This window comes from Candoia aspera, chromosome 1 (genome assembly GCF_035149785.1).
Source record: "Candoia aspera isolate rCanAsp1 chromosome 1, rCanAsp1.hap2, whole genome shotgun sequence".
In the NCBI taxonomy this organism is placed as follows: domain Eukaryota; kingdom Metazoa; phylum Chordata; class Lepidosauria; order Squamata; family Boidae; genus Candoia; species Candoia aspera.
Genome location: NC_086153.1, coordinates 275,808,905 through 275,836,495, shown reverse-complemented (window position 1 = coordinate 275,836,495; position 27,591 = coordinate 275,808,905). Strand labels below are relative to the sequence as shown.

Here is a 27,591-nt window from a genome sequence, read left to right as displayed (position 1 = left end):
CAATATAACATGTAATACATTTTATCCTAAAAGCATCTCTTCTTTTCTCAGTAATTTTTATCCCAACAGTGTAAGATAGGAATAGAAGAAGAAATAACAGACCATGTAAAATTTATTACCACCTGGTAAATTCATAACTGAGCTGAGGCAGAATTACAAGACTTCTACCTCATTCTAATAATAGCTAATAATTATTGCACTATGGCTAAATACTGAACATAGATGAAAATACAAATTATGGAAGAGAGGTTAGATATGGTACGGGAATTACATTTCAATGGCAAATTACACTAGTATTAAATAAAGAGAGAAACAGAATGGCTTTATTGATAATCAATTTCCTCATGCTATCATGAGCCCACAGTCAGTTAAGGAAGCATTAGTTCTTTTATATACTTATAAATTGTTAGATTTCTATAGATTAGCTATCTCTGCTGGAGTCAGAACAATGGGCTAACTTGATAGATACTGTCTGCTTGGTAAACTGTGAGTCACAGATCTAATTCTGCTTAGAGAGACTTCGTGACCAGAAATATTTAGGATTTTATTTCATCCAAGCTCTATGTACCAAGCAACTATCTAACAACTGGTAGACTGACTGGCAACACTATCACTATATATAGTCTGTTTTTTTGCCAAACAGTACAGAAAAGAGAATTTTAAAAATCTCCAGACACTGATCTGGATTTCCTACAACCAAACACATTTCACAAAACTGGGCAAAATCTGAAAAGTGAATACAATTTATAAAAGTCTACTTCAAACAGGGCCATTTGATTTATGACACAGTAAAGTGTGTAGAGTCAGACATTTTGGAAAGTGAAGTTAAATGGGCCCTAGAAAATACTGCTATCAAGAAAGCTGCAGGAATTTATGAAATTTCTACAGAACTGTTTCGTATCTTGTAAGGATGACATTGTTAAAATGCTGTTGAAAGTTCATAAGCAGATATGGCAAACACAGCAGTGGCCAGAGAACTGTAAAGATGAATCTGTATTTAAAACCAAAAAATGACAGTGCCAAAAGATTTTCAAACTACCAAACAATTGCATGTGTTGCACACATTTGATGGATAATTGAAAAGGCAAGAAAGTCCCCCAGAGCCACTGAATTTTGTTTTATTGATTATACTAAGACCTTTGACTGTGTGGACTGCAACAAACTGCACAGAGCCATTAAACACAAGGGTATTCTGGACCACTTTATCTGAATGTTTAAGAATAAACAATGCAAACTGGTGAAGCAGCAGCAGCAAAAGACTATCTTCTTGGGCTCAAAAATCCACAGGGTTGGTTACTGTAACCATGAAGTAAAGGAGCATCAGCTGCTTGGGAGAGAGACTATGACAAACCTAGACAAACTTTTAGAGACATCACGCTGCCAACAAAATTACCTTCTATCAGAGCCATGTCTTCCTGCTCCTAACGTACGGCTGTAAAAGCTGGACACAAGGCCGCAACTGGGGAGGGCAAGTGGGGCATGTGCCCTGGGCGCCGCGCTGGGGGACGCCAAAATGAGCACTGGAGGGTGCCAAAATGAGTGCTGGGCAGGCACCAAGATGGGCACGGAATCCATGTTTGCCCTGGGTGACACAGACCCTAGTTGCAGCCCTGGCTGGACAATCAGAAAGGCTGAACAAGAAAAACCAATGTCACTGAACTGTGGGGCTAGAGAAAATTGTTGAGAGCACACTGGATAGCAAGAAAAACAAGTTATTTGACATTATGGAAGCAGAACAAGTCAGCTCACTGGAAGGACTAAATAAATATTTTGGCCACATAACATGTAAGGAAGAGTTGTTGGAGAAGACCCTGATGCTTGAAAAATCAAAGATAATAGAAAAAGAGGCCAGCACAAGGCAAGATGGCTAGAGACCATCACTAATATTGCAAGCACGACCTTATGAGAACTCAAAGAAGCAGTTATGGATAAACAATCCCACTGGATCATGAAAATTTGGAATTGATTGAACAACAGCCTAAATTTCATAGCTTCTTATGCAAGAGGCTTATGGAAGACTCATTCAAGGCAGAACAGATGGGGCATACCTTCCATGGGAATTAGCCATGAAGAAACAAAATAGTGTTACCATAGTCTTACTCACCCACCCAAAGAAAACACCATAGAAATTTTGATAATTTTATTCAATGAATAATTTCTGTGTGATATGATGGGAATGCAACCTTCAAGTTGTATGGAGAAGGGCATTACAGTCTTCACTGAGAGACACTGCTATCCTGAATCAAGTTTTTTCCATCTTCAGGTATAGACATAGGAGGGAAAAAAAAATACTATGTGTGCCTACTCTGTTTGAAATTCTGGCCAATTGTTTTAAAAATTAGACAAGTAGGATTGCAGGAAATGATTCCCTTTTCGTTATCTCAGTGAATAATACACAAGGGAACCAAGGACTTGACCCACAGAGTGTCACCTGGACTACAAAAATACCTACTTTCAGTTGTGATAACTGTTTATTTTAACATCAATGAAATCTCCAGGCTAATTAAGCCTGTTTACAAAACCCCCTCTTCCCTCAAAGTGCAGTTTCCACATTTTGTTTGCCAGAGTAAACAAAGTGACAACAGTTTGTGAGCTCAAGAAACTCAAGGCCTCTTCCCAGCACTGGAACCATGAAGCAGGCAGGGAGCAAATAATGCACAGATCCCTTCTCCCAAGCTCCTAGAATGGAAGGAAGGCTAGAGGTTCTTTTGGCTACTGAGTAACAGAGGTGACTCTGGTGGTGGTGCCTGGCTTGACCACACAGGAACCCTGAAAAATACAATCTTTTAGTTTGGGTACTTTGAATCCCTCCAACAAGCCTTAGATAAAATTCCTACTAGAAGAGACCTCCATAATTAGGACCTATGAGGAACAATGCACCTAATGTTTCCATAAAGCCAATAAAAATAGAACATGATCAAATCTGTATTGGACCATAAAATCCAGTTATTCCATCACAATAGGATTCATGATTATTATCTTCAAGATCAAAAAGCAGATAGTTTTCCCAAGGAAATAAATCGCCTAACAGAATGAGTTCCTGAAGTGTAAAAAAAAAAGACTGGAGGGAAAACCTGAAAGAAAATAGCAAGGAGCAACCAGGAAAAAAATGCATGGCTCTGGGTCAACAAGTTAAAGCGGCATATGCCACCATACTTATAAGCATTTACATCAAGAGTGAGGAATCTGAAGCTTTCTAGATATTACTGAACAACATGAAAGCCAGCTGGGTGACCTTGGGCCAGTCCCTCTCTCTCAGCCCAACTCACCTCACAGGGTTGCTGTTGTGGGGAAAATAGGAGGAGGGAGGAGTATTAGGTATGTTCACTGCCTTGAGTTATTTATAAAAATAATAAAGGCAGGATAGAAAATAAATAAAATAAAATAAAAATAAACTTACAGCATTCTTCATCTTTGGCTAGCATAGCTGGGGATGCTGGGACCTAGCAATATCTGAACAGGTTTCCCCATCCAATTTACATGCACAAACATCTGCCTCTCAAAACACAGCTGATAACATCTTCCCAAATAGCTTCTACCACCAACACCAGGGTCTATTCCTTTTTTTTAGCTGTTTGCAGCACAGTTGGTATAACTCTTGTGCTATCTCTCCGGCCATTCTGCAGTTATGTCAACTGTACCATGCAGTGTGTGAACACTGGCCATTAAAGTTGCATGGGTTAGGCTACTTTAGACATAGAGCCAGGTGTACATACCACTCTAGTCCTAGAACTTTACTAAAGTGAGCAGCAGTATCCACCCCAGCAGCTAATCTTGACTTCATCTAATACAAAGTAGTCACAATAACCTCTTCTGCTTAACATCAAGCACAGAAAAAAAAGAGGAAAAAATCCCTCTAACTGAAGAGATCCCCACAAATTCTGAAGAGCTCACCTGCTATGATGAAATGACTTTAGTTTTGGTTGTAGCAAAACGAACAATACAACTAGGAGAAGGATGAGAGCGACTGAACTTGCTGTAGTAGCCACTATGGATAAGGTGGGTACTCCTACGCTTGGAGGAGCACCTTTATCTGCAAAACCAACCAAACAAAAAACAGTCAATGGTTTCTCTTCAGGAAGCAGCTGTTTCCCATTACTAAAGCAGGATTCCTGAATAAACTCAGCCCTGACAGTAGCAGTTTGCCTAGGCAGCTTTCTTCTCAGAGAAGCCTGGTTTGGGTGAAGCCTGCTGCAAACACATTCAGAGAGAGACATCCTGAGAGAGACTCTACCTGGTAGTCAAGTCACATTCCTTTCAACTGAAGTTCCAGGCTATATTAGCTGTCTGATAGCTCCCAGGCCTCTGGTCTAGTGTTAACTGAATTTAAAATCATATGCAAGCCAAAACCATAATGAATATATTCAAGATTACATTCTGAAGTTTATTTTATTCCAGGGGAGAAAATAAGCAGCTGAATTATATTTTTGACTATGACTGTATGACTAAATCAGCACCTCTGGAAACTATAGGCAGAATGTTGTGGGAAGATTCCATTGCAAAGTCAAAGCTTGACAATAAGGAGATTGGTATTTTTCTTATTATGTTAAAGTTGTTGTTTTTGAGAAGATAAAGGCCCAAGCTTGGTTTTTCCACTGAACATGTATACATCAACATTTCAGCTTCAGCACTCATCTGGTCTTCCGGGAATTTGTTTCTTTCCATACATTTCTATTAAATGACATATACTCCTCTTTTTCTGCTTTTCAAGTGCCTCCTGGTCAATTAAAACCACATGATAAATATTTTCATATTTTTTTTGGCTTCATATCATGGGAAAGGAATTCTTGTAGCTCAGGGTTGAACTGTGGAGTCCTTGGTGCTCTCTGAGCCTTGTTGTTTTCTTGCGGACATTTCACTGCCAGACGAGGCAACATCTTCAGTGGGAACGGGGAGAGGGCCTTGCTCTCTGGTTATATATAGTGGCTTGCCCTGCTTGTGTTGGTGGGGGTGTTGTTCTCTCCTTGGGAGTTCTTTGATTGGGCTGCTGTTTGCTGCTTGGTTGATTGACTGAGTTAATAGTTCCTTGATTAAAGTGTATTGTACTGTTTAGTTGTTCATCTGGTGTTAATCCTAGTGTTGATTTTTGCATATCTGGGTGTTGATTGCTGGCAAGGTTGTGTACTGGTCTTTTGGCTTTTCTATTGTCTCTTCTGAATGGTAAGTAAATGTTGTTTACTTCTATGTGTCTGTTGATGGCTGCTCTGTCTGAGTGCCAGGCTTCCAGGAATTCTCTGGCGTTTTTGGATTTTGTTTGGTTCAGGAAGCTCACAGTTTCCCAGTTGAAACTATGGAGTCCTTGGTGCTCTCTGAGCCTTGGACAAACTCAACCATAGTTTCAACTGGGAAACTGTGAGCATCCTAAACCAAGCCAAATCCAAAAACTCCAGAGATATTAGGCAATATTTTCTGTATCTCTGCAAACTACAGTTTCCTGAATTACACGGGGAATATACTGTATAATAGCTAAATTGGTAGAGGATTGAAATAAGTTTGGAATGAAGATTTCTCTTTAGAGAAAATTTATCCCAATATTTTCCTAAAGTGTAACTAGATACTGACTTTATGCCAGTATAGTCATTGCTTAATGACCATTTGTTTAGTGACGGTTCAGACTTACGATGGTACTGGAGAAACTGATGTGTGATCAGTCCTCACACTTACAACTGTTGCAGCATCCCCAAGGCCACGTGATCACAATTTGGGTGCTTGGCAACCAGTTCACATTTACGATCACTGCAGTGTCCTGCGGTCATGTGATTGACATTTTCGACTTTCCCAACCATCAAGCAAAATCATTGGGGAACTGCATGATTCGCTTCATGACCACATGGTCCGCTTAATGGCTGCCGTGAATCGCTTAACAACCGCCACAAAAACGGTTGTTAAATCAGGTCAGATTTCCTTACTGACCACTTTGCTTAGCAACCAAAATTCCAGTCCCAGTTGTGGTAGTTAAGTGAGGACTACCTGTATCTGAAAATACTGGACAAAAACAACAGCACAGAAAACAAAAGTGAGCATATTCACACTCAGACATACTGACCTTGGCTAAGTCTACAGGTAACCCCCAGTTCTGGATTCCACTTGCCATTCTTGCAAGTCAAATATTTATATTCTCCTTTTAACAGGTAGCCTTTGTCACAGAAATACTCTATGACACTGTCAGATGTCAGTGGATCTTTGCAAGGTGTTGGATGACATTTGTAACCTCCATTCTCAGGTTTGGATGGCTGTGGACAGACTGCAAAGGAAAACAGAAACCGTGATCCCAACTTTTAAGCAATAAATCCTATTAAAAGATATAGTAAACCAGTCCCATAGGACCACTGCATTTCAACACACACTGAAATGCAACAAGAATGTGCGCTTTTGTCTTCTTACTATGAAGGAGATTAGTGATGAATGGTGAGCCAAAACCTCAATCTTCACCTCTGAAAGTGGTCATCTAATATACCCTGTAGCAGGTTTTATTTTTCAATATATCTTGCTTTTAGATTCATAACTGAAAAGCCAGAAATCTTTCCTAAAAGAACAGTTGCTGCTGAGTTTTAGTTTGCAATCAATGCTTCTGGTGACCATCACAATTATCACAACTCATTCCCAGAGTTCGTTGCAACAACAATATGCCCATTCAAAGTCATAAGGCAGAGTAATTAGGACAATTCTCAAGAGATAGTAGGAATAGGAAGACATGGCAAAGAATAAAAAGAGGACATGACAAAAAGGAAAGTTCTTAGTTGATACATTCACCTTCCATACACTAATGTGAGTACACATTGATAGCCTATTTTATGGCCTGCCGCTTATAAGCAAGTACTAATTGCTAGGAACAGTTAGTGAAAAGAACACAAAATTCTTACCATGAATGAGCATTCAACAGGTATTGACACTGATTATGCTTATTCAGGTCTTCCCTCAAGAAAACAAGATCAGTGCAATTTATGAAGTAGGTTAATCTCAAAGAGTGATTTAGCCAAGGCCAAGGTAAATAGGAATCTGAATTTGTTGCTTTATATAGCTGAAAACATATACCTATCCTGAACATCACAAGCCAAAACACAGTTGATTTGGGGGCCATTTTGAGCAGAAAAGGCAGGTGGTTGTAAAAGATTGAACTCCATTCATCCACTTTTCCACTAATAATTCTCACCAAAACAAACAAATCTACCAATCACCAAGAACAGGGATTTACTGTATGTAGTTTTGTTCTTCAGAAAACAATCCACAAACAATTATTTTTTAAAAAAACAGCAGCTCAAAGTAGACCATATCGATTCATAAGATTCTTTAAGGTCCAAATAGGAAATTATTTTATTAATGCAGAGATAAAAACATCTGTAATAGTTCATAAATCCAGCCATCTCTGTTAGTTTGTCTAATCTGCCCTGCCCATTCTATTCTAGGAAACACAGCAAAAAACCCCAGTGGAACATAAAATCTAACCACACATGCAGCAGGTCTATTTCTACAGAAGCATTTAGCTTATTGTACTACTAACCTTTGTATTTTATTATAAAAATACTTGTTTCAGGATCATCTAAGCTATCACAACCTATTAAAAAATCTGACTACATACTATATGTATGATCTCACCTATGAAATTGAAATCATAACCTTCTCATACTAAACCAAGCTATTTTCCTCTCTGCAGAAATCTGAAAACAACCAGATATAAACAGCCATCTCTCATCAATATTATTATAAATATGAAAATTCAGGTAATCTTGCAACAGTGGAAGCTAACAGATAATAAAACTCTGCAGTATTAAAAACCATCAGATACTATAATAACACCATCAAGTGTCTTCTGGTCCATTAAAGGATAACATGTTCATTAGAGCATAAGCATGGTGTACTACAATAGAGGTCATCAGATGCATTAAGGACTTTTTTGCACAACAAGTATATATGCACCCCTGATATATGACAAGTCAAGCATCCAACGAACATGGCTGTAAACTAGAAAATGTTACACCGTATTGTATTTGCTAAGGTGCCACATGATTGTTGTTTTTGCTATAAACTAGTAAAATGGAAGAACTTGTGTTCCTCCATCTAACTCTCCTTGTCCCCTTGCTAGACATTTCAAAAATGTTCAGGGGTCTTCAGCATGCTAACAGCTTAGACAGATGTAGCTTAAGCTGCTTTGTGATGAAATCAAAGATCTACCTAGAGATGTCTTTTTATGTAGATAAGTAATGAGCTTTAAATATAACTCATTTTAGTTCCTACTGCACTTTTAATGGGACTTTAAATTTATTTATTTATAAGCCAACCCAACCAACTAGGATTCTGATTATAGTAAGCCCTCTATAATTAACCGACAAAATCCACTGGATCCAATTTCAGATAATGGACTTTACCCTGAACAATGAACAAAGTCCACTGCTGAGCAGATCAGATACTGTTCCCTGGTTCTGCTCAAAATGGGTATTCACAGTTATAAGTAAAGCAGCTTTGCTCATACAGGAGTGTTTTTTTAGTCTTGAAAAATCCCATTTGCCATTTAACAGACATTTGATTTTAATGGACTCCTTCTCCACACTGAGGGTGTACTGTAGTTTTATTCTGAACATCAAAGAACCAAGTATTAGTTGTTCCACTGTGGTCTTCTTCATATTCAATCCTGATTGAAAAATTACTGTTTCTCTATCAAGAATGCATAATGAAGAATAGTTTTTAATAAACTAAAATGAATAAATGAGATCATACTCAAGAAAAAGGGTTTGTCTATGTAATCATTGCTGTACATTTATGTAATCAGATTCAGTTACATACACAGGATAAAATGTGCCTAATCATTTCAGGCTTCTTCAAAACTTTTTAAACAAAAGACTTCAAAAGGAAAATAAAGACTAATTACAGTCTTGCACCAATGCAATCACCAGCTGGAGATTCACAAAAAGCACAGAGTTAAATTACCTTAATTAACATGCAACACTAGGATTACCATGTGCTCATTAACCCTTTGCTACTAACAAACCATGGAGGAAGCTGTGCTATATACACAGAACTTTCTAGTAAAATGTTTTTTCTGTAGCATGTCTATCCTGTCAAGCTAAGACTGTATCTTCAGCAGTAGAGCCATCCTTTATCATTTTGTATCTTAAAATAATTGTGGAATGTAACAACAGCAGCAACAATACTTTCAGATAAGTAACTTGACAATAATTGTAAGATCAGACCTAGAAAGCCAATGCTAAAGAGCCACATTCAGAGAAAGAAAATGTACAACATTCATCTCAAATGCAAGCAATGGGTCAGTATAGACATATCTGAAGCACTCTCTGGGAGAGGCACTTTCTGAACCAGCAAGAATTGCCTCCTCTCCCAAATACTCTTTCCGCCAGATCTCACTGAAGATGAAGTAGTCTTATTTCCATTAACTGCCAACAGGCTTTTAAAGCTAAAGAAGAGGGAACAGCAAAACTGAATCTCACAGGCAAATGTAGCAAGTGGTGGGTATTTGCCTCCTTAGTAATTATTTGCAATATAGAACACATGCTATTTAATGTAAATCCTTCCGTATAATTGTCTAAGAATTCCTTTTTCTAAAATTTCAGTTTTAAAAACTAGTTTAATTTGTAGCAGAATAAAATGAGTAGGCAAATAGGCTGACTTAAAAATTCTTTTGATGTAAATATGAGCAGAAAACAGCTCACAGTGCTTTTAATTTAGTTCATTCTTATAACAGGTTTAATAAAATGCTAAAAGAAAAGAAAATAACGAGCTGTTTTTCCTTCTTCCATTCTCCATCATGGAAGAGTTCTACATATTTAAAAATGAAGTATGGCAACGCAAACAATTGTTCCCATTAGGATGAGGGTGGTTGAGAAGATAATGTTATATGTCATAAAAATGGAGAGAATATTCTTGGATTATATTTACTGAAGCCTCTACTGCCATTACAGAATGTGAACTGATTATCACTACAGTACTGAAAAGTCAGCCCTTGGATTTCAAAGCAGGATGAGTGAACTCAGCGAAATAGAGAGATCTTTATGAAGGCTCTGAGTTTTTCTCAGCACACTGATTTCCTGAAATATACTTATTATTTTCTGTTGTTCTACTCAACCCTTGTTCCAACATAGGTGATGGTTTACAGGATATTGACACTGCTGCAGCAATGGGAGAAGGTTGGAGGCGTATCACGATCTTTGAAACTTAAATCACAGAACTGAGAGACATATAGCTTCTGAAGACAAGGTAACAGAAGGAGAAGAAACTGGCAGTGGAAAGGGTAAGGATTTAAAAACGTGGGTGTCTCGGTGAAGAGAACTGGAAGAGCAGGATGAAAGAGACCAAGCCCCAAAAGACACGGAATAGTTCTGATGGAGGTAGATGCACATCATTAAAGATTCTTTCAACTTTGCTTCCAAAGCACACCTGCACTTAACAGCTGCACACCAGAGCTGTAGCATCCTCCATTCCCTTAGTAATCCTCACACAACATTGGCAGGTCTCAACATTAACCTTCACTAAAAACAAAAGTGGTAAAAATTATGATAGATTCAGGGATTTTGTTGCCATGGCTACAATAACACCTTTAACTACAAACTCAACATTTGAAGTTGCCAAAGTTTTGAGTTACAACCTAATAATTAATAGGGATACCTTGTTAAAATCGAGGAGGAAAACAAAGTTGGACTATATGGCCTAGGAAACAGAAATGAAACAGGAGAATGACTTATAAGTTTCTAGCAATTGGGATTTCTTCACTGGTAATACAGTCTTCAAACAACCAAAATAACATCTATATACATGGATATCACCAGACTGAATACACAGAAATCAAATTGGTTATATTATTGGTACACCATGGTGGAAGAACTCAGCTTTAAGAGCAAAAATGTGACTGGGGCTGACTGTGGAATAGATCACAAGCTGCTTGTGTGGAAGTTCCAATTTAAGCTCGAACAGAACAAAGCCAACCAGTTTCCATGATACGATCTTGAGCTTATACTTGTATTTTCAAGGAGAACATCAGGAATCACTCTGAAGTTCTGAAGCTCATTAACAGGAGCTGTGAAAAGAAATCAAAGAAATTGTTTAGGATGAATGTGAAAAGAGACTGCCAAAGACCAAGAAACAGAAGAAAGTAAACTGAATGTCAGAACGGATAGCAGACATTGCAAAGAAGAGAAGAGAAGCCAAAATGAAGAAAGACAAAGATCAAAGGAAGGAATTTAACAAAGAATTTCAGAGAGCTGTTAGAAGAGACAAGGAGTAGTATTAAATCACATCTGTAAAGACATCAAGATGAAAACAGACACAGAGAAACAAGGAAAGCCTTCCAAAAGATCTCTGAACTCAGAAGAAAGTTTCATATGCCAATTAATATGCTAAATGGAGAGAGAATAACTGATTCAAAAGAGATCAAACAAAGATGGAAGGAGTATACTGAAATTCTGTACAATAGAGATGTCAACATCCAAGATATCTTAGAAGGTACTCCTCAGATTATTTACAAGAATCTCTAGTTCTATAACATGAAGTTAAATCAGCACTCTGGTTATTACCAAGTTGGAAGGGTACAGGAATTGATGGAATATCTACAGAAATATGGCAAGCAACAGAAGACAGATCTGCAAAGATTCTAACCAAACTATGCCAGCAAATCTGGAGAACAAAACAATGGCCAACACATTGGTAGAGATTAGTCTATATAACAATATCAAAGAAAGGAGATTTAACAGAATGTGCAAACTATCATACAATATCCTTAATTTCACATACTAGCAAAATAATGTTTAGAATCATCCAACACAGATGAGAGCCCTACATGGAAAGGGAGATGCCAGACTTTCAAGCTGGTTTTAGAAAAGCCTGAGGAACAAGAGACGTTCTTGCTGGTGCATGTTGGATAATTGAGAAAGCCAAAGTGTCATGTTTCCCATTTCAATGTTCTGTTAACATTGTAACGTTTCACATGTCAACTCCTTTCCCGTGTTCATTCGCCCGTTCAGGTTTTTTCCATTCCTCCGCCCTCTGTTGTTTTGGAGCTTTGGAATGTGTGTTTGGGTTTGCGCTCCTGTTCAAGGTTACTTTCCCAGGCGCGTGTAACGGTTCCTAGCACCTGGGAGGGGGTGCGCACTGACGGGTGATTGGGGCGGGACTGGCTCACAGGCAAAGCTTTAAGTTTGTATTTGGCGCGCTTTTGCTCATTCTCAGCTTTCTCTGTATTTGCATACTATTCCTTTAATAAATCAGTTATCTTTAAGCCCAAGCTTGTGAGACTGAGTATTTGGGATTAGGCAACCATTACACAAAGCCCGAAATCCCCTTGTCACCGAGGGTGGTGGTAACCAACCAACCTATGGAAGAGCCGGTCACTCCTGCTCGTATAAAAGCAATCGAGGATAAAATGAATCTGATAGTGACAATCCTTAAGGATCTCCCCAGGGGTGCAGAGCCAACTCAGGAAGATTGGGAGGAAGAGCCGTCACAGCTGGCTTACCCAAGACACAGCACCCTGCCACCCAGGGGAAGGAGCAAGACTCGAGCGTCCCGCCAGTTGGGGGGGCGAGAGACAAGACTACCCAGAGATCGGCCACCCCTGGGGGCTCGGCGTACGTTGACATTTACGGAGCCACCACCGCCAGCTGAGCCGGTAAGAAACTTCCCACCGTTTGGGGTGAAGTTTGATGGGGATCCCACTACACTCTCCTTCTTTATTACCAATGCAAAGCATTATATGGAGGATTGGGGCCGAAGCTTTCGGTCGGAACATGGCAAAATCAATTTTATTGCCAACAAACTGAGAGGGAGGGCAGCTGATTGGTATGTGCAACTGTGCCAAACCGAGGCAACAGAGTTAGAGGACTTCGATGACTTTTTGTGGGCACTTAAACAGCACTTCGAAGACCCTTCAGCCCAAGAGACAGCAAAAAATGCCCTGAGGAAACTCTATCAAGGGTCCCTCTCCGTTGCCAATTATGCGCTGGAATTTAAAGCCTTATCAGGGAAGGTGGAAGATTGGTCCGAGCCCACTTTAATTGAAATGTTCAAGCAAGGGCTAGAACCAGAAATCCTCCGTTGGGCGCTAGGAAGAGACGACCCTAAAACGCTATACAGATGGATTCAGTTAGCGGGCAGCGCGGAGAACGCCCTGCAGACCTATGCCCATACTAAAGAACTTAGACAATCCTGAATTGCCAGAGGAGCACGTACGACTGGGCTGGCCAGCCGCCCTAAACCAAAATCCTGGGAAGAGGAAAGGGAACGACGGTTTTCCAAAGGTCAATGCCTGAGATGTGGAAAAGGGCATCGCGCCACTTTGTGCCCTAGACGCCGTCCGGAGGAACGGCAGGCGAAACCTTCAGTGAAGTCGCCTGCCCTGCCGCGGAAAATGAAAGCTGCCATCGCGGAGCTAGACCCACCAGAACTACCATTCGGGGAAGAGGAAGAGGAATTACAATTCGAACAGCCGGCGGGAAAAGGCTACCACCTGCCCTGAAGGGCGCCGTTGGGCAGGTGGAAGAAACCGGGCGTGACCACGATTCGGTGAGTGGGAATTTCCCTACGCTGACTGTAAAAGTTAAACTAGGCTCAAAGACCAAAACTGTGGAAGTTTGGGCTATACTTGACTCGGGCTGCTCCCGTTCCCTTATGCACCCTGATGTCGTAGCGGCTCTGGAACTGCCTACGTTCCCTTTGCCAAGACCTATGATCTTCACCCAATTGGATGGAACTATGGCGGGGGGAAAAGCAGTCACTCATTCCACAGGACTGGTGGCTTTACAAATGGGTTCCCATCGGGAAAAGCCACCATTTGTTGTAGCTCCAGTGGGGGGCCCTCTAGTTATTTTAGGTATGCCCTGGTTCGTACAACAAAATCCTTTTATCAACTGGCTACATAGAACTGTCACCTTTGCGGATGGATTTTACAAAGTACCCGAAAAGGATCTCCTAGACGACATGGAGGGTGGAGGGGTAGCGCACACCACTGTACAAACACTTCAACCTCTTGAGGGATTACCCAGTCAATATCAGGATCTAGCTGATGTGTTTGGGGAAAAGGAAGCAGATCGCTTGCCACCTCACCGAAAAACAGACTGTGCCATTGAGTTCTTACCTAATGTAAAGTTACCCCACCCAAAAATCTACCCCATGTCTCCCAAAGAGCTAGCCACACTAAGGGAGTTCATTGACAAAAACCTGGCTAGGGGTTTCATTGAACCTGCTAACTCCCCGGTAGGGGCTCCTGTCCTCTTTAGACCAAAAAAGGATGGCTCATTGAGGCTTTGTACCGATTTCCGCGGGCTCAATGCGGTCTCAATATTAAATAAATATCCTTTGCCCTTGATCAAAGATATGTTATCACATCTGGCCAGAGGCAAAATCTTCTCAAAACTAGATTTGAGAGAAGCCTACTTTCGTATTCGCATAAGGGAAGGGGATGAGTGGAAAACGGCGTTTAACTGCCCTCTCGGAGCTTTTCAATACAAAGTCTTACCCTTTGGTTTGTCAGGGGCGCCTGGGGTTTTTATGCAACTAATCAATGAGGTCTTGCATGACCACCTATTTAAGGGAGTACTTGTATATTTGGATGATGTATTGATTTATACTGAAACCATGTCAGAACATATTCACTTGGTGCGTCAGGTGCTGGCTAAATTGAAAAAAGCAGAGTTGTATGCTAAACTGTCTAAATGTGCCTTCCATCAATCACAAATGGATTATCTAGGATATAGAATTTCCGCTAAGGGCATTGAAATGGACCCTGCTAAAGTGGAAGCCATTGTGGCATGGGAGCCTCCCCGTACCAGGAGACAATTACAAAGTTTCCTTGGATTCGCCAATTTCTATCGGGCATTTGCCCAAAATTTTGCTGAAATCGCCCTCCCCCTCACTGAACTGTTGAAAACTAAGGCGCAGGGGGATACGTGGCGTTCAAAAAACCCAGGAGCGCCCCGTTCAAGGTTACTTTCCCAGGCGCGTGTAACGGTTCCTAGCACCTGGGAGGGGGTGTGCACTGACAGGTGATTGGGGCGGGACTGGCTCACAGGCAAAGCTTTAAGTTTGTATTTGGCGCGCTTTTGCTCATTCTCAGCTTTCTCTGTATTTGCATACTATTCCTTTAATAAATCAGTTATCTTTAAGCCCGAGCTTGTGAGACTGAGTATTTGGGATTAGGCAACCATTACACAAAGAATACAAAAAAGAGGCCAATATATGCCTCATTGATTGCAGAAAGGTCTTTGATTGTGTTGCTCATGTCAAGCTGTGGAATGTGGTTAGGAAAATGCCAGAAAAATCCCAGAATATCTTATAGTGTTCATGCAAACCTATACCAGCAAAGGAAACCACAGTCTGGATAGAACACGGTGAAACAGACTGGCTCCAGATTGACAAAGAAGTGGGACAAGACTGTATATTCTCTCCCTTTTATTCAACCTGTATGTTGCATTTATACTGAGGGAGGCTGAACTGAAGTAAGGTGAGTGTCATTCCAAAATTACAGGAAAAAACATCCCTGTGCTATGCTGATGACACTGCACTGATAGCTGAAAATGCAGATGATCTGGAAACTCTAGTAGTAAAAGTCAAGGAACACAATGGAAAAAAACCAGGGCTAAGTTTAAATATTAAGAAGACCAGGTTAATGACAACAGGTAGAACAACCAGCCTTAGAACTGGCAATGAAGATATTGAGGTGGTGGATAGCTTCTGCCCTTGAGAACTGACTATCACCAGTAAAGGAATTAGCAGTCAAAAATATGCCAAACTAGCATTTGAGGACTTGGAAAAGATATTCAAATACCTTAACATTTTATACTTACAGGTGCAAGTAATGGTTTCCCTGTGATACTCTACGGAAGTGAGAGTTGGGCTTTGAAGAAGCAGGATAGAAAGATTACTGACACTTTTGAACTTTGGCCCTGGGGAAGACTCCTGAGAATGCCATGGATAGCTAAGAAAACAAGCAAATGGATCACAGAACAAATCAATCCAGAGTTCTCACTCAAGGCACAAATTACTTGGCTCAAATTATCATATTTGGACATCTTATGTGAAGACCTAGCTCTCTTAAGAAGTCTACATGCTGAGAAAGGTGGAAGGAAAGACAAGAAGAGAACAGCCAGAAACAAGCTGGATGGACTCAATTATAGAGGTAGTGGGTATACCCTTGGAATATTTCAACAGCCAAACATTCGGGAGAAGATCTATCTATGTAGTTCCTAACAGTCAAACTGACTTGATGGCACATAATTAATTAAACCTATTTTAATTAATTAAAATTTGCATCATATTCATACAAATTTAAATTCCACTATTTTGTGCTAGTTTTATTTTACCACCCACAGTGGAATGTATAAGGTTTGCACAAAATCAACCTAGTTACTTAAAACATTTTTTGAGATGCCCTCCATTAGCTAAAATAGAGTGAGCAAAAAGAAGTCTGTTCTAAGAGAGCATTACAAGGCTCTTGAACAAAGAAGTGGCTATTTCCTTCTGCTGCAGGATCAAAAAGAAATTAAACAAAATCACCATAATTATTCTTCAGTCCCTACAGGGGAAGCCAGCTGAACATGGGCAAGATGGAGCAAAGAGAGTGCTAACTTACGTCTTAGAACAGCCTTTCCCAACCTAGTACATTCCAAATGTGTTGAAGACTGTAATTCCAGAATTCCCAATACATTCAGAGGATACCAGCTTGAGTAAGAAAGCTTTTCAGAACTCATTTGCACAAATTGCAGGGCACTCTTAATGACTGACAGTGGACTACTCAGGAAAAACAACTTGCCTTCAATCTTCATACTGTATTATACACTGTGTGCACAATTATTAGGCAAGTGAGTATTTTGACCATATCATTTTTATGCATATTTTCCACCTCCAAGCTCTATAAACCTGAATGCTTATTGGATATAAGCATATCAGGTGATGTGTATTTGTGTAATGAGGGAGGGTATGGCCTAAGGAGATCAACACCCTATATCAAGGTGTGCATAATTATTAGGCAGCTTCTTTTCCTCAGGCAAAATGGGCCAAAAGAGAGATTTAACTGACTCTGAAAAGTCAAAAATTGTAAAAAGTCTTTCAGAGGGATGCAGCACTCTTGAAATTGCTAAGATATTGGGGCATGACCACAGAACCATCAAACTTTTTGTTGCAAATGGTCAACAGGGTCGCAAGAAACGTGTTGAGAAAAAAAAGACGCAAATTAACTGCCAAAGATTTGAGAAGAATCAAACGTGAAGCTACCAGGAACCCATTATCCTCCAGTGCTGTCATATTCCAGAACTGCAACCTACCTGGAGTGCCCAGAAGTACAAGGTGTTCAGTACTCAGAGACATGGCCAAGGTAAGGAAGGCTGAAACTCGACCATCACTGAACAAGACACATAAGTTGAAACGGCAAGACTGGGCCAAGAAATATCTGAAGACAGATTTTTTAAAGATTTATGGACTGATGTGATGAGATTGACTCTTGACAGACCAGATGGATGGGCCCGTGGCTGGATCAGTAACGGGCACAGAGCTCCACTTCGACTCAGACATCAGCAAGGTGGAGGTGGGGTACTGGTATGGGCTAGTATTATTAAAGATGAGCTAGTTGGACCTTTTCGGGTTGAAGATGGGACTCAAAATCAACTCCCAAACCTACTGCCAGTTTTTAGAAGACACTTTCTTCAAGCAGTGGTACAGGAAAAAGTCTGCATCTTTCAAGAAGACCATGATGTTTATGCAGGACAATGCTCCATTGCATGCATCGAAGTACTCCACTGCGTGAGGCTAGCCAGTAAAGGCTTCAAAGATGAAAGAATAATGACATGGCCCCCTTCCTCACCTGACCTAAACCCTATTGAAAACTTGTGGGCCCTTCTCAAACGGGAGATTTATGGTGAAGGAAAACAGTACACCTCTCTGAACAGTGTCTGGGAGGCTGTGGTTGCTGCTGCACAAAAAGTTGGTCGTCAGCAGATCAAGCAACTGACAGACTCCATGAACGGAAGGCTTATGACTGTTATTGCAAAGAATTGTGGCTATATTGGTCACTGATTTTTTGTTTGAAATGTCAGAAATGTTTATTTGTAAATTTTGAGTTGTTTATTATTCTCACTTCAACAGATGAAAATAAATGAGATGGGGGAATTTTCATTTTTCATTTAGTTGCATAATAATTCTGCACACTAATAGTTGCCCAATAATTGTGTGCACATAGATATGCTTCTAAGAAAGCCAAAACCCCACTTTTACTTTCTTAAATATTCAGGTTTGAGGTTTATTAAAATTTTGGATTGACCGAGAGCACTGTTTGTTGTTTATTTGTTTAGTCGCTTCCGACTCTTCATGACTTCATGAACCAGCCCACACCAAAGTTTCCTGTCGATCGTCAACACCCCCAGCTCCCCCAAGGATGAGTCCATCACCTCTAGAATATCATCTATCCATCTTGCCCTTGGTCGACCCCTCTTCCTTTTGCCTTCCACTCTCCCTAGCATCAGCATCTTCTCCAGGGTGTCCTGTCTTCTCATTATGTGGCCAAAGTATTTCAGTTTTGCCTTTAATATCATTCCCTCAAGTGAGCAGTCTGGCTTTATTTCCTGGAGGATGGACTGGTTTGATCTTCTTGCAGTCCAAGGCACTCTCAGAATTTTCCTCCAACACCACAGTTCAAAAGCATCGATCTTCCTTCTCTCAGCCTTCCTTATGGTCCAGCTCTCACAGCCATACGTTACTACGGGGAACACCATTGCTTTAACTATGCGGACCTTTGTTGTCAGTGTGATGTCTCTGCTCTTAACTATTTTATCGAGATTTGTCATTGCTCTTCTTCCAAGGATTAAGCGTCTTCTGATTTCCTGACTGCAGTCAGCATCTGCAGTCATCTTTGCACCTAGAAATACAAAGTCTTTCACTGCTTCTACATTTTCTCCCTCTATTTGCCAGTTATCCATCAAGCTGGTTGCCATAATCTTGGTTTTTTTGAGGTTTAGCTGCAAACCAGCTTTTGCACTTTCTTCTTTCACCTTCATCATAAGGCTCCTCAGTTCCTCTTCGCTTTCAGCCATCAAAGTGGTATCATCTGCATATCTGAGATTGTTAATGTTTCTTCCAGAGATTTTAACTCCAGCCTTGGATTCCTCAGTTGTTCAATAATGAAATTCATCCTCAAAAATACAACTTGCCTAATAATTGTGCACGCAGTGTAGGTACTGTATATTTCCAACACAAACAGCTCAAATATCACAAGACTTTTCCTCTCAAACTCACTTTTCTCATCCCTAAATCTCTCAAACGAGTGGAGGGAGACCCTGGATTTTAAAACACAAGGGTATTATATCCCATTTAAAGATGACACTAAGCAATCTTTAACAAGGGAACAGGATTTAGAATGACCCATTTCTAGAATGGGAGACTTTTGCAACGCTATATAGTTAATGGGCTGGCTAATAGTTACACCCTAGAACAACTGAAACCATAGCAAAGCAGCTCTGAGCGGGTGCCTCACAATGCAGTGCATTGATCAATCTTAAGAATATCACATGAAGTCATACTGTCTGACTACTAGAAAAAAAATCCCACTCAGAGCAGCCGTTTAATATTAAGAAACATTCTGCAAGATTTTATGTTTCTTTACCGCAGCCATAAAAATTAGAACCTATTGTTTCATTGAATGAAATCTCAGATTCTAAGGATTACACAATGTCTATTTGAAGATTACTTTCCCAGCCTTCCATCTTTCAAATGCATCAGACTACAACTCCTGACTCTGCAGTCAGTTGTATCATCTGGGAATTGTAAGAGCTATAGGATGAGTCATCTAGGATGGGAACTTAAGGCATGACAAAGATTGTCACCAGCACAACAGAAACTGTCAGCTGCTGAAGTCTGTGTCCTGAGACAATTGCTTTATCCCAATCTAGGCGTTGGGAAGGCCTTGCATGGCCTCACAAAGGGCCAGCAGCTGCCTCAGCCAGGCACGCCTTGTCAGCAGTGGGAGGTAGAAGACAACGAAGGTCAGTTGGGGCAGTGCGTGGGCAGTGGAATGCAGGGTGGCCAAAAGGGCAGATATTGGGGGGAGATGGGTGGGGGGAGTTGAAGTGGAGGCGAGAGTGGCAGGGCAGGAGAAACGTGAGGTCCTTGCCTAACGATGGTGAAGTCCTCACCTAGCAACCGCAGCTGGGACTACCAGAACTGCCGTTGCTAAGCGGTGAGGTCATGGGATGTTTCGCCTAATGACTGCTTCACTTAGCAATGGCAATTCCAGTCCCAATTAGGGACATTAAGTGAGGACTATCTGTATGGAACTACTACATCTTTCTCTTAGTCTCTGCTCAGTGTTGAACCATTAACTAAGCATTCAATTTCTTTTCACACATGCTCTTCTTCCATCATATACTATGTTTACTACATTTAGCAGCACTCTTCAACTATGGTCATGGAAAATTCTGTAATTCTATTCCGTTTATCGTACACATTCTCTAAATCAACAAACGTACCACAAGCTTTTTTTCTCACATTCTTACATGTTTAAATGACCTACTGAAGAGTAAAAAAAAAGTGGCTGGTACACCTTCTGCCCAGTATGAAGCCTCACTACACTTTCTAATTTGGCTGTCATTTTTCATATTCTTTTAATCAGAAAACTGTCAAACATCTTCCCAGACACTCTTAACAAAGGAAGCCCTCTGCATTTCTTGCATTCACTTTTGCCACCTTCTCCTTTGTACAGGGGAACAATAGCAACATTCTCCCAATCATCAGGCATAGATATAATCTCATACACAGTTAACTTGAATGGTCACTCCATAAACAAACCCTATCCATATCTTTATGTTTTTCCAGTTACACCAGGTACACTAGCTACCACATACCATTTTTTTCAACATTCTCACAGTATTTTTTTTTTCAGGGACACTTAACCATTTATAGCATTTGTTGAGTTCCACTTTTCAACATTTCACAAACACTCCCATGCAAATGTGTAAAATACTCCTCCCAACATTCACTCACTTTATGTTCATGACAAAACATTCCACATTTAAAACAAAATCTATTCTCTTTGCAGGCGTTATGGATATTCCTAGAACATTTTAATAAACACTGCACGACAAGCCTTTAACCGATTATTCTCAAAAGCAGTGAGAGCCAGTGTGGTGTTGTGATTAAGAATGCTGCATTAGAGATTAGAGAGACCAAGGTTCTAGACCAGTCTTGTCCATAGAAACCTAAGGGGTGACTTGGGCCAATCACTTAGCCCCAACCTATCTCACAGGGATGATACTGTGGGAATAAAATTAAGGGGATCCCCATCTAAGCTGCAGGGAGCTCTTGGAAGAAAGGTGACATATCAGTTAACAAGCAAACATGTAAATAATAAAGTTGGGAAGCATACTTCTTCACTGTTACCTTTATATCCATACACAGCAAGGTATATGGATACAGCAAGGTTTTTCAGCTTTTCCTGAAAAACCCAAAAGCCATCAACTACCTCAGAGCTATACAAGACAACATTTCCATGGATAGAATGTTAGTGTGATTTTTATATTTCCAAATGCTGTACTAAAGAGGATCTCACCAAGACTTGAAATGTTTTTCTTCTTTTAAGCACTACCTTTCCCCACCTCTAATTTTTAGGAATTTGAAGAAGGCTCTTTGCAGACCACACACACAGAACCTCATACAGAGCTTTCATTTGAATGGAAAATAGCTAACATTTGAACAGGTGAAAAAACACATTAATTGGCAGAATACACTACTGGATTAAGCTACTGCATCCAGTAGATGAATGTTGCAGTGTTTAAAAGTTATTTCCATTCCACAGCTATATCCTGGCTACACTGAAAAGATGTCTTAGAAAATACCACTTTACCAAAAGCCACAATATAGTGAAGATGGATACAAAGGAATACTTTTTAAGCTGACACTGAGAATTTTTGCTGAGATAGTCAGAACAAGAACAAGCTGCGATAGTCAGAAGCCTAAGCAACATCCAAACAGTTAAGTAGAAATGCAGAAAACAATCAGCTAATTAGTTCTGTTTACATAGCACTTCTATAATTAAGATCTTATTTGACTTCATACAGAAGAGCATATTACTTACTTGTAACCTGAGCGGCTATCTTTATATTCAACATATGGATGATAGGACTGTGCAGACTCCGTCAGAATCTTTTAGAGCTGCTGGTGACTTTTTGGCTGGAAGTAGGCCCCTAGAGCACATGGTCCTGGGCACGGTTCTTGTCTGTTCTCTCAGTGTCTGAAGAATGTCTAAGCAGCCTTTGAAAAACCACAGCGTATCTTAAGCAGAAGGGTCTGACAAGAGGATTGTAGGTTCGGTTATGTGTGAATCAGCGTCAGCCCTTCAAGGTGGACCAAACTAGGAAACCAAAGTTATGAATGCTATAAGGTTACAGTAACAGAATCTTGCAAGTCTGAATACGCTTCCCCCCTCTGTCCCATTATCTTCGTGAGAACTAGGGAGGGTCCTGTCTGAGATGCCTTCTCAAATTACATTTCTGCCCCAGACTCAGATTTCTTTTATCTGTTATCTTGGTTGCAGCACTTCCTCCTGTTCGTCACGGTTATTCCTTCTACCCATTACAATCTGCTGAAGGAACGCAGAATGTTCAGTTTGGAGAAAAGAAGACTGAGGAGAGACATGATTGCCAGGCTAGAGTGCCTAAAGAGAAACCACAGGGAAGATGGCCAAGAACTATTTTCCATGGCCATAGAAACAAAAATAACTGGTATAAATTTTGTGATGCTGTGAATGCAAGGATGACCATTTAAGGAACCACAGTTTTACATAAGGAATCTGTTTTTCTTTACTGTACGTGGGCATCAAATGTGTGGATGAATAGCAGACTTGTCTTAATGGAAATAGGACAGGTATCCCATTATGTAAGCATAGGTAAGAGAACACTCCTGTCAAGCATCATTTCCATCCTGCTTCGACTGCTGAAATGGTCCTGTTGGATAAATGGGGAGGGTTCCAACCAAGCTGGAACTCTGCACAAGTCAAGGAGAGGTATGCCAAAAAGACTTCTGAAGAAGCTGATGATCTGGTGGAATGACAGCAGATTTGTGATGGGGGTCTCATTTGGTAATCAAATAAGCAAGATGTATCACTGATGGCATCTACTTCACAGACCACTGTGTTAGAACTGGTAGCAAATAAAGAGGGGGCTTACACTAGGTATGTACAAAATGTCCTCTACCAGAGAATTCTGAAGCAGACTAAGCCTGCCCAATTTACTTCTACAGAACTTTCAGATCATCCCCTGAATGGCTGAATCAATGTGGCTGGGGCAGAGTACTGCAATGTTCCTTATTAGAATTGGATGTTTTGCATATCCCTAGTTCATACTATGGAAAGTCTGTATACTCTCCAGAATCCTACAGATATGTAAAGTATCAAAATAATGCTTCAGAGGCATAGTTGATGACGGATAAAAAAGACAACATTTGAAGAGAGTTATGAAATAATTCTCATCATGAAATAACCTAAGACACCACCTTAGGTAGGATATTATATCTGGTCATAGTAATAGTTTATCAAGATGACAAAGTAACCACAAGCAAGGAAATCTTTCAGGTCAACAGACAAAGACACATAGTTAATATGGAACTAAATTCAGGCTTATTCAAGAAGCCAGTAGGCAGCACATTAAATAAGCTCCAGGGTGGTATTGGTGGCTTCACAGGATTAGATAGGTTGGCTAGTCCCTCAGATAAATATTTCATGAGTGGAAGAGGGGAAAAAATCAATGGAAGGTGACAAGATGATCAAGACCTTAGGTACCCAGGAATAACCACCAACATTTTGTTGTGGGAGGGACAGGTGCAATCTATGTTCAAACCACAAACAAATATGGAATGCTTAACCCACTTCAATATAAGAACGTAGTATCAGCCTTGCTGGATCAGGCCAAGGTCCATCACAGTTGCAGAGGAGCACAGAGACAGCTGTAACAAAGGTATGCAAGAGCTATTATAAGGATTGTTATGAGAAAGTAGACAATAACTCAGCCTTGAGAAAGGAGAAGGCATGAGAAAGAGACTCAAAATAACCCTGCCTTGATTCTGGTGGTATAAGAGGGGGCAGAGGGGAAACTTTGGCAGGCTTTCAAGATTCTGTTATTATATCCTAGAGCAATAAAGTACATTTGGGTAGTCCTTGTGGTATCTCTTCCAAAGTCTTAGTCTGGACAGATAATAACTTTCAGAAGGTGGATTTTCTACGTGACTATGGATTTAATATGACAACTTAGTGGGTTTGACCTTGGCATTTCTATGTAATGTAAGGTATCTGGACATAAGACTGACTGTGCAATCTCTGGTGCTTTGCTGAAAGTGCATAAGTCTCAGAAAGAAGAACCATTGCTGTATCTTTTAAGGTGGGAAAGTAAGAAAACTCTTTTCTCTCAGAGGAAATGCTGGCAGTTGACAAACAAGCCTGATAGTTTTAAATTATTAAAGGAAATGACTATTGTCAAGTAGCCCCATTAGCCCAAGACACTGACTTTCCTTCTCTCACAACCATGGAAGTTGTCTGAGGCTTGGCTCTGGGTTTAGTCTGAATGGCAGCTAAAACAAGGGGATTTGGAAGGGATATTGAAAAAGAAATTTACATTCTTCCTCATGGACCTAATAAAAAATTTCCAGCTTCTTGGAGGTAAGAGGCTTTGCAGATGTCTGCCAGAAGTCTTTGGCACTGGTGCACACAAACCAGTACTTAATATTTTAAATTCACACACACCTTTGTTGTAAAATAAAGTAGATGATCTGTGTAGAGTCTGGTATCTTCAATAGGCTGATTGATCCCTGACTACTTACTCTGGCTATGACATCATTTGCTATTGTCTACTTCCAGGAGGCTTTCCTGAATACTCAGTTTAGCTTGTAGTCCTGGGATTTACTCATGATCTCCCATCCAGTACTAACTAAGTCCATCCTACTTAGTTATTTGAGGCCATGCAAAGTCAATTGATGGTCTTGAGTCTGTTTTCTAAATATTCCCACTAAGAGGACTTGAAACACAAATAAACAAGGACATTATTAAATAGTCCTTATCCACCTATCACATACCACTCTGCTCTCACACATTCAGTAGCTTCCATGGCAAAAACGTACAAAAATAAACTGCTATACAAGGGGAAAAAAAGCAATTTTCAAAGAAAACTGATGAATTTGGTATTTATATGGTACTCAAAACCTTATGCAGATTCACTTATTAGGTTATGTAGCCCAAGTTCTTGCTGCAGGTCACCTTTGCTGCCTATATTCCTAGAATCTTCATCTACTTTCTGAATCTCAACAAATTCCTAACAGGCTCTATTCCACTAAATTTTTCAAGGGGTTCCCCAGGGAGAACCTCTAAAACCCATTTTCTTTTTCATGAGGAAACCTTTTTTTCCCCCCCTATAGAATATCATTTTCCCACAAGGCTGTTTTATACAATATATACAGGAGCATATGAAAACTATGCTGATGAGCTCTTGAATGAGTCATCTATATTCCGGTGAAGTGACTACTGTCAATACTATTTTGAAGGAGCAGTCTTGATTGTAGCTATTGTAGCTAATTTGGAGCATCTCGTGCACTTGTTTATGTGCCAACAAGTCAGTGTTAACATTTAGTTGGCCATATAGAGTGACCTTCTCCAGGATGATCTGCCCCCAATGGGGCTGTTCAAGTCTTCCAATGCTGCACCCATCACAGCTATAGTCAAGTCCATCTACCTTGCTGATGGTCGTCCTCTTCTCTTTTCAACTCTCCCAGCACTGTGGACTTCTCAAGGAAGCAGGATCTTCACACAATAACTCCAAAATATGGTAATTTAAGCCTGGTCATTTGTGCCTTGAGTGAGAACTCTGTATTGATTTGTTCTATAATCCATTTACTTGCTTTCCTGGCTATCCATGGTAGTCTAAGACATCTTCTCCAACATCAAAGTTGAAAAGCAATAATACCCTTTCTATCCTATTTCTTCTAAAGTCCAAATTTTGTTTCCATTATAACTATATTATACATACACATGCATGGGCGGTGAAGAAATATAATAAAATAAATGTGTGTGTATAGTGTGCATATTTTACACACACATCTATATATATACACACACACAAAATATATTTATTTATTAAATTTCTTTGCCGCCCAACTTGCACACGACGACTCTGGGTGGCTTACAGATAAAAAATAATAGTCAATAAAAACGATACAATATAAAATCAGTTCAATATATACTTCAATACCACTAAAAATAAAAAATATTATATATATATATGTATGTTAATATAATAATTTCCTAATAACTCTTCTTCTGTTAAGGTTCTTAGCGCTATCCTAAATGTTAACTAGGTAAGAGTGGATAATCCTTATCCACCTCTTATATATGACATTTTCCTCCCAATCCACTGGACAATGAGCTTCTGGCAGTGGAGTTATGAAAGGGAATTTAGAGACTTATAACAGATTGCAACAAATAAATTCCAGAAGGCAACACAAGACACACTTCCCATTGCATCTAGTTTCTACAGCAAGACAGCAAGGAGTTCTTTGCTGCAGAGATATGCTGAACCCTATTATGGAATACCCTCAGGCTCAAGACCTAACAACAACAACAACTTCTTTTCCTACCTTTCTGGAATAAATGAATTTATATGGGAGAAGATTAAAAAATATCCTTGGAAACAGTATTTGGAAGGAGGGTAGGATTTGCTCCATGCAGTCCTACTGACTCTAGCCTTTGGAGCGTGTGCATGGAAATGTTTTCACCTTTATCACAATTTACCTGCCTTGTAAAACTTAATGATATGCACTGGTATTACTTACGCAGTTGATTCTCTTGATCACGTGTAACAAAGAACAAGACCCACCCTTAAGTATATACAGTAAGCTGTTGTTTTAATACAGGATTCAAAAACGTGTTTTCCTCAGTATATCCAATGCCACAGTCTTGTATCCACACTCCTACTCAAAATAGTTAATCTTGTCACCAGTGGAAATCAGAATTTCCACTTCATATACAAGCATGCAACCCAAAGAAAACACCCCCACCCCCCAATGTTGATGAGTGCACACGTACCTTAAAAGTATGCAGCTGCCTTAACTGATTGTTTGGTTTAGGTTATGAACCTTTTGGACAAGAGCCCATTTCTCAAGGGTTGTTGTTACTTGCCCTGAATTATCACAGCGGAGGATAGAAATATGCTCCTCTGAAACAGGTAGGAAGAGTTTTACTTACATGAATCCAATCCTTCCACCATACAGGAACTGAAGATAAGGAATGGAAAAAATATCCCATGACTGATCAAGGCAAGCAACCTTGATGTTGTGGTGCTCTTTGCTTCTACCATTCCATGGCACATCTTTTAGACACCAAAAGTTTTTAATGTTTGCTGGTGAGCCCAATTTTACCTACAAAAACGAGAAAAACAAAGGTTAGATAAAACATCCATAATACAGAGGAGAAAAGAAAAAGATCATCAAGAGTGTTTGGAACCCTCAGAAGTAGATATGCCCATGACTTGTATTACACTGGAATGGTAAGGAACACAGCAAGATATAAAAAATATTTCAAAGAAACACAGAACAGCTAGGAATCCACAAAAAAGGACAACTATTTTGTCT

General features: G+C 40.0%; 1 protein-coding gene across 1 annotated transcript in view; it reads right to left on the bottom strand.

The window, feature by feature from the left end:
• SUSD6 (sushi domain containing 6) overlaps window positions 1-27,359 on the bottom strand; it is a 36,663-nt gene extending 9,304 nt beyond the window's left edge. Inside the window, exons 1-3 of the mRNA XM_063289820.1 lie at window positions 27,206-27,359; window positions 6,047-6,244; window positions 3,895-4,033 (exon numbers count right to left, since the gene is read on the bottom strand). Of these exons, the coding sequence (XP_063145890.1) occupies window positions 3,895-4,033; window positions 6,047-6,244; window positions 27,206-27,329 (461 nt within the window). The 5' untranslated portion in view covers window positions 27,330-27,359. The remainder of the gene's footprint in view (window positions 1-3,894; window positions 4,034-6,046; window positions 6,245-27,205) is intronic.
• Window positions 27,360-27,591: the final 232 nt, after the last annotated feature.